General features: G+C 44.4%; 1 protein-coding gene across 1 annotated transcript; it reads left to right on the plus strand.

Moving 5' to 3' along the window:
- Positions 1-1,250: 1,250 nt before the first annotated feature.
- Positions 1,251-18,571, plus strand: TMPRSS3 (transmembrane serine protease 3; the record flags this gene model as incomplete). The annotated part of the gene is made up of 12 exons (XM_048293570.1): positions 1,251-1,425; positions 2,993-3,103; positions 4,005-4,121; positions 5,542-5,665; positions 6,691-6,816; positions 7,526-7,569; positions 8,287-8,452; positions 9,823-9,992; positions 11,316-11,411; positions 12,652-12,794; positions 13,937-14,089; positions 16,857-18,571. Coding segments are annotated over 12 exons (1,446 nt in total), but the record flags the coding sequence as incomplete, so codon positions are not given.
- Positions 18,572-21,928: the final 3,357 nt, after the last annotated feature.

Below are 21,928 nucleotides of genomic sequence, written 5' to 3' on the forward strand. Positions count from 1 at the left end.
GGGAGCATGTGATAGCCTCTGAATAAGCGAAATGTCAGTGTTCAGCTTGCAGGTAATTTACTTCACAATGCTGTTTTGTTTCCTGATGGGCAAATTATGCACCAGCTAGAAGGCTTTTTGGTTTTAATATTTAACGATCATGCTGGCAGATTCTCTACAAAGTTTGATTTATGTTCATTGAAATGTAGGTGGAATTTTACCAAATGAAAGACCGTAAACCTTATTGCTGAAAGGTGCAAAAATATTCCAGGTTATAGTCCATTATAGGTATAATGTCACAGATAAAACATGTATTCTTTGCCTAAAATGTGTCATTGTAAGCATTTTCTTGGACTGACCCTGCAAACATGCTGCTTTTACAGCTTACCAGCTCCACTGTCTTTAACAAACCTGGACCTATTTCACACCACTGTGAGTTCAAAAATCTGATTCCTTTCTCCATTGTGCAGAACCAGAATCAGAAATTACCGTTTCAAATCTATTTGCCCCAGATTCTGGTCTAGCGAACCTTATTTTTTTGCCTGTGTAGTAAATCATCAAAAGTTTACTGGACTAAAATTCCCCTGAATGAGGATCCTGTCAGGTGCTGTGCTGGTGTCCTACGCGTTTTAGTCTTTCTCTTGTTTCCTACTGAGATTATAGAGGAGAGGGTGGATTCACACCCTCAGCGTGAGTTATTTAAAGTAGCTACGGTGCTTAGACAGATATGAACAAAAAATAACCTCAGTAGTTTGCTGGTAAATTAATTATAAGTGCTCCTCTCATGAAAATTAAGTCTATAACCATGTATTATGTCCAGCTCTGAGGTCCCCAACACAGGAAGGACATGAACCTTGCTGGAGTGAGTCCAGAGGAGGCCAGGAAGATGCTCAGAGGGCTGGAGCCCCTCTGCTATGAGGAAAGGCTGAGACAGTTGGTGTTCATCCTGGAGAAGAGAAGGCTCCAAAGAGACCTTGTTGTGGCCTTCCAGTACCCAAAGGGGGCTACAAAAAGGTTTAGATGAGATATTTGGAAGAAATTCTTCACTTTGAGGGTGGTGAGGCCCTGGCACAGGGTGCCCAGAGAAGCTGTAGCTGCCCCATCCCTGGAAAGGTTCAAGGCCAAGTTGGATGGGGCTTGGAGCAACGTGGGATAGTGGAAGGTGTCTCTGCCCATGGTGGGGGAAGGAACTGGATGATCTTAAGGTCCTTTCCAACCCAAACCATTCTGTGACTCTATGACAACATTATAATGATTATTTTCTTTCTTTTTTCTTTTTTTTTCTCCTCTTGTTGAGTCAGGTACAAGAGACAAATCCCGCTACTGGAAGTCTTGAAATCATCTCTGTTACAGAAGATGAACCGCCAGTACCACCAATTCAGTTTACCTTCAAAAGATTTTTCTTCATACCACAAGCAAGAGTGGACCCGAGTGCAGATGGATCTGGTAAGGACAACCCAGAGCCCTTTGACCTTTGCAATCCAAATGGCCACTGTGTGCCAAACTGTGCTTGCCCACTCAGAGCAAGCAATCACACTGAGGAGGAAGAAACATGACCTCCCTCCCCCAGGTGTGAGGTTTGCCAGCTCAGTAACATGATGACATCTTGTGTTGACTTGCAGACACAAGCATTTCTCACAGCCAGGTTATTCACACATAAACAAACGTTTCCCCACGCTTTTCAGACACATTTTTGAATGGTTTGTTTGAAATTTTTTCAGCCTGGAAATTGGTCCATTAAAAAACCTGAATATACAATGCAGCAGCCTTGGAGGATTAGCATCTCTGTTTGCTGCTTCCCATAGGTTTCAAAACAACCATGGGCTCCAACAGAGACAGACCGAGCTTCCAGAATGAAAATAGAGCAATTTAATTTTCTAGTCCATTAGCTGCTACAGCTGTGTAAGATCTTTGGCATACCAGACACCACTTCCATTGCCAAAACCAGTTATTCATCTGCTGCTGGGAGTCTGAGGAAGCTGGAACTTAGTAGAGAGTCTATAAACCCTCGGAGTCACTCCTTATCCTTGACTGATTGTATCTGCCAATCTCAATTTCAAAGCCTGAGGAATGGGGAAGTGAAGAGTTGTATGAACTAAAATTAAAGACAAGGGTCCGTCAGTTCCTGTGTGCACCCATGACCCAGCTGTGTTCTCTTTATCCCCACAGTTTGCCCTTTGTATATCAAAATACATTTGAAACAAGTGAACCATTCATTAATTTCAGCAGAATCACTTGTTGTCTTCCAGACCAGCAATACCACTAAGGAGAGGTCAGCTCTGGAGGTCAGTGGTTGTTGAGCAGGTCCAGCTCATGAAATGTATTCAGCAATTACTACTGATGTATATTTTAACTTTAGATGCATCTACCTGAAAACTCAAGACTCAGCCTCGAGCCATTGCTCAGTTCTCTTCTTGCCTTTATAGCAAAACTTGGAGCAGATCACTTTTTCACAGTTTTCGGGACTAGTTAGAGGATCCTGCTTTTTTTCAAATTTAGCTTTTTATAATTTTCAGTTAACCTTGCTTCCAAGTCCAGAAGGACAAGTGACTTTCCTCCCTCTTGTCTTGAGCTTCTATTTATGAGCTGCACACAAGTTTGATTACACAGGCAAAACAGGTCTGAATTTCATTTTTATCCCAGGACTCACGTTTTCAGCAGAGGTGCTCATATACTTGAAAAGCTCCCGGTGTGATGTAGCCCATGAAAATGAAAATTTGGAGCTCATATTGTTGATTGCATTGAGGACAGGCCAGGTGCTCTGCAGGGACACAATTCAGACCCTTCCAAGGCAAATGCTCAAGGGATATCTGAGAGCAGCAGCAGCCCCAAAGCTCTTGGAGCTTTCTCATTCCCTGAAAGAGCAGATCCAAATCCCTTCAGGTGAGGTCAGCTCATAAAGTATATCCAGGAGTTATTGATGACATCTAATTTAATGTTAGATAAATCTTTTTTCATTGCAAACTCAGCTGGTTTAACCTCACAGAAGCTGTTTCCTCTGTTTGGTTTCCAGGAGATATCGAACCACCTTCAATGTGCCATGCTCTTGTCTCCCTAAAATACTTCCCCTATATCTGTGGTTTATTCTTTGCAGTAATCCTAGCAGTTGCCGTTGGCCTGGGTGGTGAGTACCATTAGTTATTCATTAAGTTCTCACTTAACCATTCAACTGCTTAATTTTTCATGAGCTTTTTACTGAGAATAGAATTAAACTGCTACTGTGGCTTGTTTGCGGAAGTAAAAAATCTTGTTGATGTGATGGCTTTAAATTTTATTTACATGTAGGGATAAAATAGGTCTGGCACTCCTGAGAGGATTGGTGTAATATTTACAACACTGGGGAACCTGCAGCTTCAGGAAACCTTTCTCTAGTAAAATGTTGTTAGCTCCCCTCAGGCAATGAGCTGAGTTTAGAAACCAGGGGTAAAAAAAAAACCTGCAGGTAGCCCACACAGTATTTTTGTCTTATAATTCACTTCTCTAAGTTTGTCTTCAAAGAGTTAAAGAACTTTCCCCCTATCAAAAACAACTTTTACAAAGGAAAAGAAAATGCAGAATGAGTTTAGTTGTGGCTGGCAAGTGTGACCTGCCCAGGTCCGGGGGCCAAATATGTTGTGTCTTCATACCTGGAACAGGGATCAGTTTGTGGGAATTTGAGGCATCCCCTTGGGAAGAGCGAGTACTGGATGTGTTTTCCAAGGGTCTCCCTAATTTGTTGCTGAGGGTCTGAGGTACCAGGCAGGAACTTGCCCTCGGGAGAAACTTAAACTGGGTAGAGGGAGCTGGGAAGGAGTCAGCACACACAGCACTCACAGCAAGGCTGACTCCTCCTACGAGTCATTACTAATAAATGAGTTTTAGCAGCACCATGGAGCAGCCTCCAGGTTGTATTTCAAATGTTCCTGGAATACAGGAGATGGCTTTTCCTTAGCAAGACTGAAATCTGGCCAGATAGTGGAATTCAGAAGTGTTAAATTAATCTCCAAGTGTGTTTTCATTGCCCCGTTTTCTTTCATTCCTTTTAGTCCAGTACAACTGCATTGGGAAGTTTCGCTGTCGATCATCCTTTAAGTGTATCCAGAAATCAGCCAGGTGCAATGGTGTCTTCAACTGTAAAGAAGGGGAGGATGAGTACAGATGTGGTAATTTAAATTTGATTTTAAATGCCTCCTGCCTCCTCCCATAGAATTGGCAAGTTATCAAGGAATGCTTGTTGTAAAGAGTTTGGGTGAGACAAGAAAGACAGAGACCAATGGATTATCTGAATCAGCACTTCAGAGGAACAATCCCTCTGAGGTACTGATTTACAGTTTATGAGAAATCAAACTGCTCTTTAGATAAATGTGATGATTGCTGAATATTGTTGCTGCCATATCGATCATCTTTCTCCATTAGAAGCCCAGATGCTTTTTGACTGCTCACATTTCCTCTGCCTGCAAGGTATAACCTCACTGCCTTGTGGTGTGTAAATAGAGAACTCTCTATTCACTGGCACACCATTGTGCTGTGTTAGTTTTGATGATTGCAAAAGCCTGGTACTATCTTAAAGGATGTGGGAATGGGAGAAATCAGCATTTTGCGCATTTAGTGCTGCAGAGTTTGCTGCTTCACGTGTGAAATGTATAAGCTCTGTCTGAATGTCTCTCTGTGGTGGTTTTGGGAATCACGGGGAGGTTTTAAATGCTCCCTCCCTGTCCTGCACAGTGGAAGGTGACTGTGGTGTTCACGGCCACTGGAGGGAAAATACTCTAAAATTAATAAACAGAATAACTGGTATTTAGGTCAGTGCACTTGTAATCCTGGCTCCTATACCCACAGGTAAGGAGGCAGCACAGCTTTCCATCTGTGCAATAGGAGGAATGACAAGAACCACGAGCTTTTGGCCCCAGTTAACCCTGCACAGTGTGTTCAGCGTTTGGAGAGTTTTCCCCAGGAAGGCTCAAGGCCTCTGTGCAGCCTGTGGCAACAGGAAAGCCTCTGCTTTTCTGGTCTTCCTTTGCAATTCCATAACACTGGCTCGTGGGCACGTGTGGGAAAGCCCTGTTCAGCAGTGACCACGTGCATGGCCTCCCTTCTCCCTGGAACCACCCCACAGATGTGCCCTTTCCCAGGTCCAGGGCAGCTGGGCACAAATGCATCCACCTCTCTGACACAGGAGGTGCCAGCCACCTTCCACCCCTTACCTTGACCACAGGTTTCCTTGGGGCAAAGCATCTGCAGCTCCAACTCACTGCAATCAGCAGGACTTGCTTAAAGCTCTCTGGAGGGCCAGGCAGCCTGGCTGCCTGTATTAGAGCTGACATTCCCTTGAGTAAAGATATTTTTGTCCTGGCTGTCCTAGCTCAGAGTACCTCCGTTCCCTTCTTTAATGAGGGGGGGGAAAAAAAAGGCACACAAAAATTCTGTCAAAGAATCCAAGTGATGAAAAAGACAAGTAGCCAAAACTCAGCGAGCCAGAAGACACAGACACACAGCGATGCCTTGGCACTGTTGTGTGCCTGTTGTGTGCCTGATGTTCATCTTCACAGCTCACTGAGGCTTTTCTTGTCCTGAATCTCAAAGTCAGGCTGAGTGGGAAGAGGGCAGTGCTGCAAGTGTTCACCTTTGGGTCCTGGCGAACGGTCTGCTCCGACGACTGGAGAGCAGAGTATGGCAACACAACCTGCAAACACCTGGGCTTCTCAAGGTATGGACACCAAAGCCAGAAACTTTGTTTGGCCTTCTGAACAAACTCTGAAGTTTTCAATGAAGCCTTGTGTTAGTTTGTGCTTTAAAAATGACTTAACAATCCACTTTTGTGAGTGATATGATTGAGGAGATTTGAGATGATGTGGGAAATAGCTCTGAGTACTTGTACATGGCAAATTCCTTTCATTACTGCTATAAATCCTGCATGATGGCTAAATACAATTGCTTGGCTAAATCTTCCCTGTGTGGTACAGGTACCCAAATCCTATTTGTCACTCTAGTAGCCTGTCAGAGAGGCATGAAAAACATGAGCATTTTCCATGTCTTTACTTCCTCTGTAGGTAAATTGTATATACAATTCATGTCATGACATCTGTTAGCATTTAAGGTCCACCTCCCGATTAGAGAAGAACATGGCAAGGCAGTTCTTGCTAGATTGACCCCATTCCTGAAAAAGCACCATTTCTTTCACAAAGTTTCACAAAATTGAGAAAGATTTGAAGTTGTGATTTGCCATGATGCTTTGTCATTTTACAATGGCATCATTCTGATTTCTGTTATGGTTAGCAGTATAAAGCCTCTTTGAATAAGTTCTTGTTGCCTTTAGGATAAAATGGATCTCAATTTTTCAACAAAGAAGAGAAGAAAAAATTAAAAATCAATCATCCTCCCTGCTGCAAAACATAACTGCAGAGAAAGGAGACAATGAGCTTGTTAGTGCCTCAGGAAATGTGCCAACCACTTACAATGAAAAACTTCATTGTAATATTACAATTAAAATTTACTTTCTCTGCCAGTTAAATGTAACTCAGCATGTGTGGCTTCCACGCATGATTATGTCAAAAATACATGCATGTGGTAAGGAGCATAGGGGGAGGATAGAATTACTTTTATCGAGTGCCAGAATCTGATTATTGTGGTTTTCATTAGCAGAACCTGATTATTGTGGTTTTCATTAGTGAATTATTTAAGCAGATTGCTGCAATGCTGTCTGGGGAAGCTGTGCTGATGGTTTATTTGCAGTTATGTGAGTTCAGGTTACCTGCCCGTGGCTGCAGTCGAAAAGCAGTTCCAAAGACATTTCGTATCCCTCAGCCACTGGTTCTCAGCTGATCAAGTGACATCCCTGCACAATGCCACCAACCTCAGGTATGCCTCAGCTGCTTCATCCTGACAGAAAGAGACCAATCAATGGAAGGGGAATTCCTGATAGTTTGGGATTGTTGCTGTTTTTTCGGGCATGTAGTACTTTATAAGTGCTTGGTGTTACACATCCCAGACTGAGGTTCAGCAGCAGTCTTGCTGGAATATGAACCAAGAGTCTGATCCAGGACCTGTTAAAATCAACAAAGGCTTTCAAATGAGCTGTTTCAAATGACTGTTTGTCCCATGATGCCATTTTTTTTGCAAATGGATAGACACCAGGCACTTACATTTTTCCATTGTGAAGCAGTTTGTTTCGGTTTGCAGATCCTTACACGTTTCCCAGTGGGTTTATGAGCCCTTTATGGCCCATTTATTCCTCCTGATGAGTGCTTGTTTTTCTTAGTTACCTTCCACTGAGAAGGGAGCAGTGGTTCCAAGGAGACTTCAGACCCGCTGATGAGCCTTCCCTCATGGAAAAGTGAACCCCTCCTCAGCAGGGTGGCATATGGTCTGCAGCCTCCTGATGATGGCCAAGCTCCTGACGTCAGTATTTCAGTTAAAGGCCCTAATTAGATTGGAGGAGTTCATGCCTTTGTGCCTCTTTCAATATATGAGTTACTTTCATTTATGTGCACAGGAAAATGATATAATATTGAAAAAAACTGCACTATTTGTGAATTGGGACTAATGATGCACTGTCTTCTCATCTCAGGGAGGAATGCACTTCTGGCAATGTGATCATCTTAAAGTGTTTGGGTAAGAATCAGGAAAAGTGAAAATAAAATCAGAAACTACCCTTCTTTATACACTGCATGGCAAGAGGTGGGAGCAACTGTGTACTCAGGGCATATTATACTATCAGTTTATCACACCAAAGGAAAATTGTAATTTTTGTGTAAAATATGAAAGAATTTCAGAAAGTGAAAATAGGCTGGGAAGGCAGATTGGGAGTGTCAGATAGCAGGAGCATTTCAGTGAGAATCCCAGTAGGAAGTGTATATTTAAGGACTGTGTGTTGAGTCCATGGGCTCACACTGTAATTCCAACTCTTTGGCATCTTGGCAGGAAAAGGAAAATTCTGCCTTAATTGAATTTTCATCCCCCACTTCCCCATGCCAGCTAGTTTTCTGATTGGGATACAAAAAAATCAAAATACAACAGCAAAATCATCACAAGGGGAGAGGAGATGCTTGAGTCTGCCTGTGTGGGACGCTGAGGATGAAGGAGGGCAGAGCAGGGGGGTTTTACAGCTCACCTGAGCACTGCACCTGCAGAGGAGAGACATGAGCCCCACAGCCCCCAGTCCATGAACGATCCTGCAGGGGTGGGAGGGAGCAGGAGAAACCTCTGGGAGCTGTCACAGCCTGGGATGTGACCATGGGCATGGTCCTGCTGCTGTGAGAAAAGGGGCTGGAGGTGACCCAAACCAGGGCTGTGTTTCCTCTCTGGACTGTAAGCTTTGCTTCCTGGCAGCCTGTGGCACTCGGGCCAGCTATGGGCCGCGGATCGTGGGGGGCAACGCGTCGTCGCCCCGGCAGTGGCCCTGGCAGGTCAGCCTGCAGTTCCAGGGCCACCACCTCTGCGGGGGCTCCGTCATCAGCCCGCGCTGGATCATCACGGCCGCCCACTGCGTCTACGAGTGAGTCCCCAAATCCCCCCCTGCTCAGAGGCCCCTCTGCTTGCTCTTAAAAATAAGCTGCAGGACACTCTCATGCCTCATCCGTAATATTTCACCTGTTTCTCTCTCTTCTTGCATGGGGCTCTATTGAAAAAAATCTTCCCCGAGACGTTGTCCAAATGCAGGGCCCCAGTTTCCAGATGTCCTGAGCACTCCCAGCTTCCTGGGAAATCAGCCTAAAACAACACTTAAGTGCTAGATTTTAGGTATCCCAATCTGTAGTTTCTGTACGTTGCATGTACAGAATTTTTATTTGGCTTCTCTGATCCACTGGAGCTTCAAAATAAGTCACAGGATCCCTTTCAAGTTGACAGGATCAATCAGTGGTTATTGGTCAGTTGTACAGTGCTTTGTGCCCTTTGCCACTTACTCACTGCTCCTTTTTATGCAGTTGAAAAGGTCTTCGAGCTGTAAATAGATGCTAAATTGTTATTTAAACTCTTCTTTGTGTAATTACAAACATAGCCCTCTCTCTTATTTATAATGAACTGTCTGGTTTTGCAGTCTTTCTTGATGCTAGTAGTGCAGGAGAGCTCCTCTTGCTCTTATAAACTCCAGGCCACTTTCACCAAAGACATTTCGACAGCTAAAATGGGATTTTTCTGATCACTTTCAAGCATCCACAACATGGATGCCTTTTTCTGAGTAAATTCTGTACAGTGCTTTTATACCCAGTAGAGAGAAGAGGTGGGACAGAAAAACCCCACTCCTAGTTCCTATTTAGAGCCCTGTGTTGCCATAAAAATAATTACTTAGGAATTCAGCATTTTAGAACTTTTGTCCTTGACTTTGTCCCCCCCAACCAAGGTGGTTGTGGTGTGTTTGAAGGGTGATGGGGATGGGAGCAGGTAACACAACCCACATTCCTGGAACTTTTTCCCAGGGGAGTGAGGGCAAAAGGAGAGGAGCTGCTCATGTTCTGGAGGCTGAAGGATGTGCCAGCTCGTGAACTGGGGCAGAAACACCTTCCAGAAGGGCAGCTTCTCCTTGAAAATGCCTTGTCACAAGTGCCACTGAGGTCTGGCTGAATGCAGATGTGCCAGGCAGTAGCTGTGGGGTCTCATAGGGGCACAGACAGCTGGGCTGATGAAAAACTCTCACATATTTGTAGAAAGATACAGATAATTGCACAGATAATACATCAGTGACCCAATCTGTTTTGAAAAGATTAGATGCAGAACATAGCCATTATTAACAGAGAGGTAAGCCAGTACAGCAGACTGGAGTTATTGGCCTGTAGAGTTTATGTGGTCCATAAGCTCAGAGGACAATTAGAAAAACCTGAGGGTTTTCCTGGAGGTTTGACACTCTCCTCTACCCCTTTGTTCCAGCCTGTACTTGCCGAGCTCATGGAGCGTTCAGGTCGGTTTTGTGACTCAGCAGGACACCCAGGTTCACCCACACTCCGTGGAAAAAATCATATACCACCGGAATTACAAACCCAAGACAATGGGGAATGATATAGCGCTGGTGAAACTGGCAGCACCTCTTGCTCTCAATGGTAATTTGTCTCTGTGAGCTTTCACTTGGCTTCCTCACCTTTCCCAGCTGAAACACCAGCAGAAACCACCCAGCCTCAGTGTGAGCACCTCCTCTGCACTCCACATCCAGGCATGGACAGCCACAACGTGCTGCAAAATGTTCCCAGTCCGCGCTGGTATTGATTTACTGCAGGCATTTATTAATAGGCAAACATTAACTTTATTCTTTCTAAATATTCTTCCTATCTAAAATAAACACCCTGCCTCGTTCTGCTTGGAGGTCACAGAGATTTTTATCATGTCCTTTCCGTGAATATTGGGGGATTCAGCAGTGTCCAAAGCTGAAAATCAACCTTAAATTTCCAAGAGAAAAAAAGGCAATTTGAATATGACGATGATTTAGATGAAAACTACTTTTATTTTCTTGGTAAGATGCTACCTGCAGTTGATACAATGGGTTGAAATAATATATAATAATATTGTATTAATTGAAATGCTCACCTGCCAATGCCTCCTAATCACTGTGAGCTGACTGCAAAGGGGAGCTGGCAATCTCTGACACATCTAGACGGTCAATTCTTCAGTCAATTCTCTTGTAATGGTTTAAACTTTCACTTTTAATGAAAATTAAGCTTGATACTGTTCTGATTTGTATCTCAGCTGCTGCTGTTTTATTTTGCTTATGAATAACTTTGGGAAGCTGTAAGGAACACTAGTGGCTCTGCACCTGAGCAAGATCCCACTGTGTTCCATGATGGGGGCTTAGAGCTGAGATCACTGCACTGTGGAGAACAGAACCACTGGGAACTGCCCAGTTATATTTTGTATTTTCCCTCCTTTTACTCAGCACCAGTTTGTCCCTGCAAGCATCAAGCATTGATTTTATCACATGAAATTCCATGTCCCAGAGCACAGAGGCGCCGAAACTCTGTGACCTGATGGAAGGGAAGCAAAGAGCCCTCCAGGAATCTTGTTGTCCTTTCAGGGACGTGCACACCCAGCTCCTTGTCTCACCCAGAAGCCCTGGGACCTCTGATCTGCCCTTCAGCTGCATTTCTTGTTTGCTCATTCTTCAATTTATTGACCTGCTGACACATCCTTCTGTGGCTTCATTCCCAAAACGCTGCTGTGGGAGTTGTCTCAAACCCTCAGTGTTGCCCACAAGACAAAAACCTGCAGAAAACTGCCAGGCTATTTATGTGGGGAGTGGGTGGTGTTCATCACAAGTTCACTGTGAGCCAAATCTTTAAGTTTTTCTGAGACACGTAAACTTTTTTTGCTAAATTTTGATCCTGTCTTATCTCTCTTTTTTTTTTCCTTTTTTCTTTTTTTTTTTTAAATAGGTCACATTGAACCGATCTGTCTGCCCAATTTTGGTGAACATTTCCCAGCAGGGAAAATGTGCTGGGTATCAGGATGGGGAGCAACTGTGGAAGGAGGTATTTTAAATAGTCTGATGATGATTTCACTGCATGCACACATCTTACATACAGTGAATACAGGGTTTGGTTGGGGCACTGTTGAACACTAAATTTTCTGGAATACCTGGAGGAGGAAAGAAGATATATTACTGAATTTTATGCACAAACTGAACTCCAAAAGTGGTGTGCCAACTCTTATCACAAGGAATGGATGGTATCCTCTGAAACAGTTGAAAATTAAACATATAAAATGCCCACAGTGTTGTACTCAGCCTCAGTCAAAAAGGCTGTGCCCTTTAGAACTCCAAGCATAGAAAGCACAGTATGAATGCAACACTTAACCATCCCTTTTTTTTAGAGACAGCATATGTGTATTTTCAGGCAGGTTGGGTGATGTTGAAATTGGATGAAACAACATCAGAAAGAAAAGGGAAATGTTTAATTTTTTTTTTTTTACCATGACTCACAGGTCATGTTAATCAATAATATAAACTGAACCACCTTCATGTGAAAATGTGTGAATTGTCAGGTAATTGTTTTTTATCACTCCTCATTCATGTCATTGAACGTGTTCTTTTTGTTCAGAGAACAAGATCAGAACGTTACCTGACCCACAGATAACAGCCCAAGGTGGGGAGAAAATGAAAGCAAGGTTTGCCACATTAAAAAAAAAAACAAACCAGCCCTAAATTGACAATAGGCAGTGTGCAAATACTCCCATTTGTAGAAGGGATCCATTCAGGCTCTGAATGAAATAAAATAAATATTTATAAAGTAAATCAGATATTTGCAGATGATTTGTTGACTAACAGAGCAGGTGATAAATTCAGAACAGGTTTTTGGCACTAGTATTGAACACAATGTTCAACAAGTTTTTTAGTTCATTAGTGTCATTGATTGTCTAGTTTGAAGTGGAAACATACAATGTCCAGATTTTATTGTTATTTTATACACTGTGATAATCCACATCTCTACAGAGTGGATAATTACTGTGTTCTGTAAGTGATGAGACACCACATTGCCTTACTTTTGTCTTGTCATTTAACCTTCTTTCTTTCATCGTTCCTTGCCAATTCCTTACATACAAAACATTCTCTGTTTATAAATGGAGATTATTTTCAAGGACAGGAAGGTTTTTTCTGTTTTTTTCTGGGTTTTTTTCTGTGTTTTTCTGTGTTTTTTCTGGTTTTTTTCTGGTTTTTTTCTGTTTTTTCCTGGTTTTTCTGTTTTTTTCCATTTTTTCCTGGTTTTTTAACAGGTGATACATCCGACACCATGAATTATGCAGGTGTTCCTCTGATTTCCAATGCAATTTGCAATCACAGGGATGTCTACGGTGGGATCATAACTTCTTCAATGCTTTGTGCTGGTTTCCTAAAGGGAGGGGTGGACACCTGCCAGGTATGGAAGTTTCCAAACTGCAACTGTGCTCATTGGAAATGGAAAAACATGAGTGATAAGTTATCAGAAAGCACACCCAAGCTTTTCTTGGGCAAACATTTGGGTTTGTGCCATTTATTCTGCTCACCACGATTATCAATCACAGACCACGTGCATTCACACGCTACAATTTCCTTTTTATACTTCTTCTCTGGACCTTATCTGTTACTTCTGAAGCCAAATTTGCTTAAGGCATATTTTGATTTGCTGCATGTGCTGCAGCACGGTGCCATCCTTTCTCTGCCTTGGCTGTGGCCTCTGCACTGCACTGAATTGCGTTTCCCTGCACTGTGAGCAGCTCCAGAGACCTGAAAGGTGCAGAAAGCCCATGGTGAAAAGCAGCCAGCTAAGGCTGGGGAGGAATTCCTAGTGGAAGGTGTCCCTGTTCCAAGCAGGGGGCTTGGATCATGAACTTCAATGTCCCTTCCAACCCAAACCTCTCTGGGATTCTGTGGACTTCATGTTTCCAGACTTGCTCCATCCCATCCACACCTGGGACAAAATAAAGCAAAGGCAGTGGGTGCCTAAATCTGCATTTCATCCCCTTTTTGCACACAACCTCCCCAAAAAGGCACCTGGCACCATCTCTGCCCGGGAGAGCTGCCCAAGGCAGCGTGCTCAGCACACAGCTCCACGTGACAGGAGGAGCCCTGCTCACCAGTGGGACTGGCCTGTTCCAAATTCCCTTGTTTCCAGTTGTTGTGCTGGCTCTGATGCTCGTAGGGCAGGAAACCGCCCAGCAAAAAAGAAATGGGGAGTTTTCAGTACTTAGAGGTGAGTCCATTGAGTTGAATCTGCTTAGCAAAGTGTCTGGGAAGGGCTGGAGAAGCAGGCAGGAGCAGGCAGGGAAGGAGGTGAGATGTGAGCTTGGTGTTGCAGCCTTGGGCTCAGCTCAGCTCAATAGCCAGGCAAATAAAAATATAATCTAATACACGTCTCAGAAGTCTCCAAGTCCTGCTGTAATGTGCTTTTCCCAGGACCCAGAAGAGGGCAGAGAAAAGACTCTTGAATTATTGGACTGTGTCTCTTCCCCTACCTCCACAAATAGACATTTCCCTCCTTTTCTGAGACCTTGACATTTATTTTCATTCTTTTTCCCTCAGGGAGATAGTGGGGGGCCTTTAGCATGTGAAGATATGAGTATCTGGAAGCTGGTGGGGACCACCAGCTTTGGAGTGGGCTGTGCAGAGAAGAACAAGCCAGGCGTCTACAGCCGAACCACTTCCTTCCTGGACTGGATCCACGAGCAGATGGAGGTCTGGGATTGCCCTGTTCCTCCACCTCTGGTGTCACTTTGCTCCTCCTGTGCCACACGGGGTTTTGCCTGTATTTGTGAGAGCTGAGTTGTGCCATATAGACATGTGAAATTCGAGGGGGTGTTTGGGGATCAAGGCAGGTCCTCGGGCAGAGCAGGGTGCAGGGGTTTAGTGAGGGGCTGGGAGCACCCCACAGGGGTAGAGAGGAGAGGACAGCACATCCATATGGGTGGGGATCACTGGGGAGGGGGACTGGAGCAGAGCAGGGAGGTGTGGAAAGGCTGAGTCAGGAGATGGGCGTCAAGGAAAGAGATTATAGGGAACTGTAACTGAGTACAGTTCTGGTGCCCCCAAAATAGGAAGGACATGGGACTGTTGGAGCAAGTCGAGAGAAGGGACACAAAGCTGGTAAGAGGACTGGAGCACCTCCACAAAGAAGACAGGCTGAGAAAGATGTGGCTGCTCAGCCTGGAGAAGAGAAGGTTGTGAGGACACCTCAGAGCAACTTCCAGTGTCTGAAGGGGCTACAGGGAAGCTGGAGAGGGACTCTTTGTCAGGAACTGGAGTGACAGGACAAGGAGTAATGGGTACAAACCAAAAGAGGGGAAATTTAGGCTAGACAGTAGGAAGAAATTCTTCCCTGTGAGGGTGGGCAGGCCCTGGCACAGGGTGCCCAGAGCATCTGTGGCTGCCCCATCCCTGGCAGTGTCCAAAGCCAAGTTGGATGGGGCTTGGAGCAGCCTGGGATAGTGGGAGATGTCCCTGCCCATGGCAGAGGTTGGGATGAACTGATCTTGAAGGTCCCTTCCAACCCTTAACACTCCATAATTCTGTGACTTGATTTGAAGCCGTGAGGCTGCTACAGAAAGGTCTGGGGAGTGGAAGCTGAGTGGGCCAAAGGAATTGCAGAGAGAACACGGTGTTGTCTGGAAGGAGAGGAGAGCAGAGACAGGGAAGTGAGGGGACACTGCAGCCACCTTCACCTGACCCAAGGGTGGCCCACTCCCTGCTGAACCACTCACTGGAGACCAGCTCTGCTGCTGTCAGCACCTCTCCAGTGCTGCCGGAGAGTCAGCTGAGCAGAGACAGGCACTGTGCTCCAGTGGGACTCCCAGGCAGGGCTCCATTGCCTAAGCAGAGGCATGCAGAGACATTTTAGAGATCTCAGGCTGTCCTGCTGGGTCACAGGTGTTCCTGCAGAAGGCAAGGATCTGCAGCTCACCCTGGGTTGTATCCACCATCCATCCCCATGGGGATGGCTCGGATACCCTACGAAGGCACAGGTGGTGCCGAGTGCACTAAGACACCTCAAGTGGCACTAGACAGGGCAAGTACAAGGCAGGTGAACCCTCCCCCAGTGCCCTGGGAGGATTCTGGACATGCAGACACAGGTAGAGAGCTGTGCACAGGCTTTTAATTGTAATTTTCCTGTCTTTGTGGCAAAGCCATTCTAAACATCAGAGCATGCATCCCATCCTGCTCCAGCCTTGCCCTCGCAGACAGAGCTGCTGTTCAGCATTCAATGCTGTTCCTTGCTGGAATGAGGGAATGCAGGGATAGCAATGACGCTGTTCCAGCCCCAGCAATCCAGCAGTCCAGGCACGTGATGAAACCACCCCTGTCACCATCTCATTTGTGAAATTTGTGAGACTTCCTCCTCAAACCAAACTGCCAATATCAAACATTCACAGACAAGCAAATGCCCAAAATAAGGTGATGTGTGCAGTTTCAGCTCAGCCCACGTCTGAATACTGGATGACACACACTCTTTTCACAGCTTATATTGCACATGAAGATTTATGCTATCACAAGCCTATCTGTCACTCAGAGAAAACAGGAAAACAGGATATTTCTGAATCTTCAAGACCTGTAATATTACTTGATTTTCTTCCCCCCAAATATATATATAATTGTGATTTTTTTGCATGTACTAACATTTCAGATGAAGAGGTCATATCAAATAAAATCACAGATTTCCATTATAAATGATCAAGGGAGAAAAAAGTACAGCAAAGTCTTCGTCGAGCCAAATGCTAAAATATTAGCTTTTTCAGAGGGACATCCTTCAGATGTCAACATTAATTCCTCAATTTATCCCCTTAGAAAGGATTTCCAGCTGCAGCATGGAAACATAGACACTTTTTAATGGACTCGAAGCAAACCAAAAGAAAGTAGAATTAGTGTGCCCTTGGAAGTGGGGCCAAGGGGATGGCTTGTACCTGGCAGAGCTGTACTGGGGATCAGTAGCCCAGATCAAACTGGAGAAGAGAAGCTTTGGGGTGACCTAACTGCAGCCTTCCAGTGCCTGAGGGAGCCTACAAGAGAGCTGGAGAGAGACTGTTTACAAGGGCCTGGAATGACAAAGACAAGGGGGAATGGCTTCAAACCAACAGAGAGTAGATTTAGATAAGATGTTAGGAAGAAATTCTTCCCTGTGAGGGTAGTGAGACCCTGGCACAGGTTTCCCAGAAAAGCTGTGGCTGCCCCATCCCTGGAAGTGTCCAAGGCCAGGCTGGATGGGGCTCTGAGCAAGTTGGGATAGTGGAAGGTGTCCCTGCCCATGGCAGGGGATGAAATGGGATGGGCTGTAAGGTCTCTTCCAACCCAAGCCATTCCATGTTTCTATGATCCTGCTGGCAGGACTGGCTCCAGCAGCCCCTCAGTTCCCCTGGTGACCTGAGTACAGTGGGAAAACCCCTTCAGAATTCAATGGGCGGCTACACCAGCATTTGCAACAGATGCATAACTGGGTTTTTTTTTTCCCCAGAGAGAAGAACTGCAGACCTGAGGAGAGTGGCCATGCTTTGGGCTCCTGAAAACCCACATCACGCTCCAGCCCTGCAGAAGGACCCATCCCACTCTTCTGGTCACCTGTTCTGAGCTTTGGACCTTCACAGAACACCTTTTACCATTTATTTTTGTTGCTGGCAGCTGCACTTGATGCAAACTGTTGCACATTCAGCCTGTTCTGGATGGAAGAGGCAGATGGATGCTGGATGATGAGCATGTGTGTTTACTGTCAGCTACAATTTTTACACATAGCAAAAAAGCTAAGACTGATAACCCTGAATGCTGTCACGATCAAGTTTTGCAGAAAAAGACCAGAACTTTGTATCAGGTTGCTCACTGTTACTTTAGTACTTACCTTCCAAGAACCAGACTACAAAAATTCCTTTTTTCCTGAAAGTATTCATGTAGGTCCATAAGAGGTCCATGCTCTGTTACTCAGGCAGCAGCAGCTTCCTTTGAATCCATAAAGCATGCAGGAAGCAGAAAGCTGGCACTTTTGACAAGTATGTTCAACTGTTAGAAAAAATAATCTCTGAATTCAAGTATATTATCATGTCACTGTGAACAAAGTTCCCAAAAATCGAATTCTTTGGTGTTCTCCTGAAGTAAATAGCTCTGAAATGAGCAACAAGTTGTAACTTGACTGGAAAATTCTGAGATGACTGAACCTAAATGGAAGAGGAGTTTCTTTCTGCCCTGCTTTCCCTCCCTTTCTCTGCTGATGGGACAATACAGATCCCTCACTCTTCACGCCTATTAGTGACACCATCTGTGGATGGACTGATGCCAGCCAGACAAAGGACAAAACACCTGAAGTGCTGCTGTGGTTTCCTGATTTCCAGTTTAATGTAACAGCCTCAGCTATTTTTAGGCTGGCAAATTCTTGATTGTTTGATACTTGCCCTTTGTAAAAATCCCGGGTGGAAGTTGTCAATTTTAGAATTGATCGCCGAAAAATGGATAATATTGTCAGAGCTTTCCAATATCAGCCAAAATTGATCTTACCATCTGATCAAGTGCTGGTGATCTGCTTAAGATGTGGTTTTGGATGCAGTCTGTGTGCTTCTAAATCAGTATTTGCATCACCACTGCTGCAAATTCTGCCGGCAGAATCAGAACTTAATTTTTGCTGCAACGTATCAGGTCAAATTCGAGAGAAAACAGCAAACCTGCATGAACTGTCAACCTCCACATTGTTCTGTGGATACAAACCTTGATATCACAGGACACTGCACCAAAAGCTTTCATCCTGACTGAAGAAACTGCAGTGTTGGAATGTTGTTGAATGTTGCTGGAAAGAAGAGGGAATCATTATCGCAAAGCTGACACAGAAACTGGGATTAATTTCAACTGACAGAAACATGACAGAACTACAACAAAGTATGTTGAAACCTTGTGCAGCTGAGACATTTTCAGAAGAGTTTTAATGCTCATTGCTTGTTATCATGACAGTTTCACAGCCCAACATTAGTATTACCAGCAGTCTGGAGAAGGGGGTGCTGCTCTTGGAGCTGACAGTGTTGTTATTTCATATTTCTGAAAGGACCCCTGAAAATTCCTTTTGCACTCTTGTGTTTCCATAAAAAGACTGTATGATAAGTATCCATTGTGGTCTGCTTTTATATTAGAGAGAAATCCAGTGTAAAATGAGGAAAGCTGCTGAAATCCTCCCAACCAGAAGCCACATTGACCCCCAGATCAATGACAGTCACTTATAGGTAGACCCAGCCCAGCAAGCCTGAAAATCTTCCTTCAATCTTCCTTCTCATTTCTGTTAAACCCCTTGCTGTGCTGTCTTAATTATGCACAGGCAGGATATAGAATCATAGAATCATGGAATGGGTTGGGTTGGAAGGGACCTTTTATCACCCAGCTCCAACCCCTTTGCCATATGAGTCCCTCCTTACAGCTGGATTTTCCTCCCCCTCCTTATGCCCATAATATTCATGCCAGAGGCTTTAAAATAAATATAATCACAATATTAACATGTTTCTTTATGTTAAGCCAGGTGAAGATACCTGGGGGTTTAGGACATTTGCTGTGGGAGGTGTTTTGTATGGACATGGGCATTGAATTTTATTCAAAGAGAAGTGGGACTGATGAACTGGTCTTTAGTGGTACTCAGTATTACAGCTGGAATGAACTGGTAGACAAAAAAGTAACTTTTCAAAGAGTTTTTAAGGCAGGCTACCAAGCCTTTCCTTTTCCTTGGGGTTTCTTCTCTTTATTCAACAAAAATAATTTTCAACACCGCATGTGCAGGTACAGAGGGCTGCCAAACCAGGTGGGGCTGAAGGCAGCTCTGGTTTAACTAATCCTGATTAGGGGTTTCGTGGTAAACACCTTGGGAGTGTTTAAGACCTTTATATTAGGGGAGTGTATATTTGCCACCTTATTAAAGAGGCTGATGAAACAGCCTCAGGTTTGTGAACTCACATCACTGGTGTGGCACAGGGTTAAATTACAACCACGGTAACCCTTAGAAACACAACCTGCTCGTAGGCACTGCCCTGCAGCAATATGTCACAGGCTCTTGGGAAATTCATCCAATGTTCTTCACATGCTGGACGCTGCAAGAAATGTCCAGCACGTGAAGGAAAACTCCTTTGCCATTCATCATCTGTTCCTGTCACCACGAGAGTTTAGTCTGGAAACTGAGACAAAGCTGGTAAGTTTGGATGAGCCACAGGTGACTTTTATTCAATATGCAGTTTTCCCAGACACTCTGAGAAACATCACATGGATGAACTCTCCTTTGGCCAATCCAAAATCCCTTTTGTTTTTTTTTCACTTGAGTTGTACAAATGAATAGGAAATTTCTGTAAAGAGACAGAGATGAGCATAAAAACAAGAGCCTAAGCTTGGTGTCTGAGGAAGCCAAAGTGCCTTCTGAGAGGTGACATGCATTTAACTTGCTTTTGACATGCTTTTAACACATCCTGCACCAGGTACATCCCAGCACAGAAGTGGGCATCTGCCCAGCTCTGTTCTTAGGGCAAGATTCACATAAACCTGTAAATGCAAATTTAAGAACTGTACATTAGGCTTAAAAAAATTAGATCAGTCTCTTCACTTTTTGGAGTGTCTCCAATATCCAAACAAAGCAGGCTGGAAACTGGCATTCTCAGTGCTGCACTGTGCATCCTGCTGGTTCTGGTTCCAGCCTATTTTGATCCCTGAAAGGTGCACACACTCCAGCATCTCGGTGAGCGTAGCACTGGTTTAAAATCTGCAGGCCAAATTTATTCCCTTCAACAAAAAGGCCTGTAAGAAGCAGTATCAGAGTTGTGGGCACCAAGAGCCCCAGATTACATAAAGCACAGTAAGAAAGGAGCTTGCTTGGTGTGTTTGACTTTAGGGAAGGTACAAGGAAGTGTTTCTTATCTGGACTGAAAGAGCACGCTTGATCATTGCCTTTAATCTCTCTTTTGATGTATTTAACATGAACAGAGGCTTCCAAGTTTGTTTTGTTGCTTTTGTCACACGTTCTCTTGCTGGTGGGGCTCCAGCCCCAGTAGAGGAGAGCAGGCTGTGGCCCCAGCATCGACACCAGGTATATGAGTAAGTTTTTGAATAGTTTGCATCATTTTTGGCAGGGGAGAGGTAAAAATGCACCAATCTTTTGAGTTGTCAAAGTATGACCAGACCAGTTTTTCCTGATCAAAAGAAAACTGACTCCATCATCAATTCATTTCCCTGAAGAGAGCTTCGATAGCTGAGCAATGCAATTGTAAAATGCAATGGGCAAGAGGAAAAAAGATTATTGATTTCCCCACCTCATAATGCTGGAGCGTATTTACTCAAGGTAAAGGCAGGGCTGGCAGCTGAGACAGGAGCCTGGCCTTGCCTCAGGCACCCACGTCAGAGCTCTGCTCTGAGGCTGCCAGCCATAAATATGGTCCCCCTGGAGCTCTCAGGTGAGAGGGGGAAGGCAGGGAGGGAGGGAAAAATGAGAAGGGAAGAGAAAAGAACAAGAATGTCTTGAAACACCACAGCATGAAGCACTTAGAGGACATAATTTGCACTTAAAATCACCAGTAAATCATAGTTCCTTCCTACAGGTTTCCCACTGTTTGAAGGACATTTTGCATAGAGGGTCAAGTGGAAGGGAGTTTTAGATCCTTTTCATACAACTTCATGTGTCATTTATTTGGTTACCTTTACTCTAAGCAGCATTATCTCTACCAGAGACCAATTTGAAATGGTCATAATCATATGAAACGCACAGCAGATGGCAGCATTCAGCAAAATTTTGCCTCCATCCTGTTGAAAAATGAATAAATAAACGCTGAACAGTTTGTGCCTCAGCCACCAGAAGTGGATAATGCAAATGCAGTTACAGCACGTGTCACATTCTTGGAGGTTTGAGGAGAGGTTACTGAGGAGATGCAGCTCCCCCAGCAGAGGAGGGGACTCTCAGCACCTGGGAGTGTGGCCAGAGCATCCACAGACCTCCCCAGGTCTCCTCTGGTGGGTGCTGGCCCCAGCTCCCCAAACTGGGGGACTGCTGTGTGCTAGTGCTGCTGGCTCCTCACTCTGTGGGATGCCCTGGCAATCACAGCCTCAGAATTTCTCATGCTTTGATATATTGTTATTTTTTAAATATTTTAAAAATCCCAGTGGAATAGCAGTAAGATGTCACTGCAGGGCTGGCTTTGATCCAGAGAGATCTGTTGAGCAGCTTATTATCCACATCTCCAAATACCTGTCTATTCCCATCAGAGGCTGAATTTATAACTGGACATTAACAGTGAAAAAGAACCTTCTCCTTACAAATTATTTTGTCACTCCCCAATGGCAGAAAGAAAAGAAGTTTATTTAGAGTTTATTTATCCTTTTTATGAGCACTTTTACTACGACTAGGATGGGATCACATCTTACAGGCCTCAGGGCAAAAATAAGACCATCACATAAAAATATTTCTGTACAGGTACCCAGTGCTAGACACTTACAGCCATGTGCAGGTAACTTAATTTTAAGAAACCCTTAAAGCTGGTAGGGAAGTGGAGGTTAAACTTCTCCAGAAACAAAATATTTCATCACACCATG

This window comes from Corvus hawaiiensis, chromosome 2 (assembly GCF_020740725.1).
Source record: "Corvus hawaiiensis isolate bCorHaw1 chromosome 2, bCorHaw1.pri.cur, whole genome shotgun sequence".
In the NCBI taxonomy this organism is placed as follows: domain Eukaryota; kingdom Metazoa; phylum Chordata; class Aves; order Passeriformes; family Corvidae; genus Corvus; species Corvus hawaiiensis.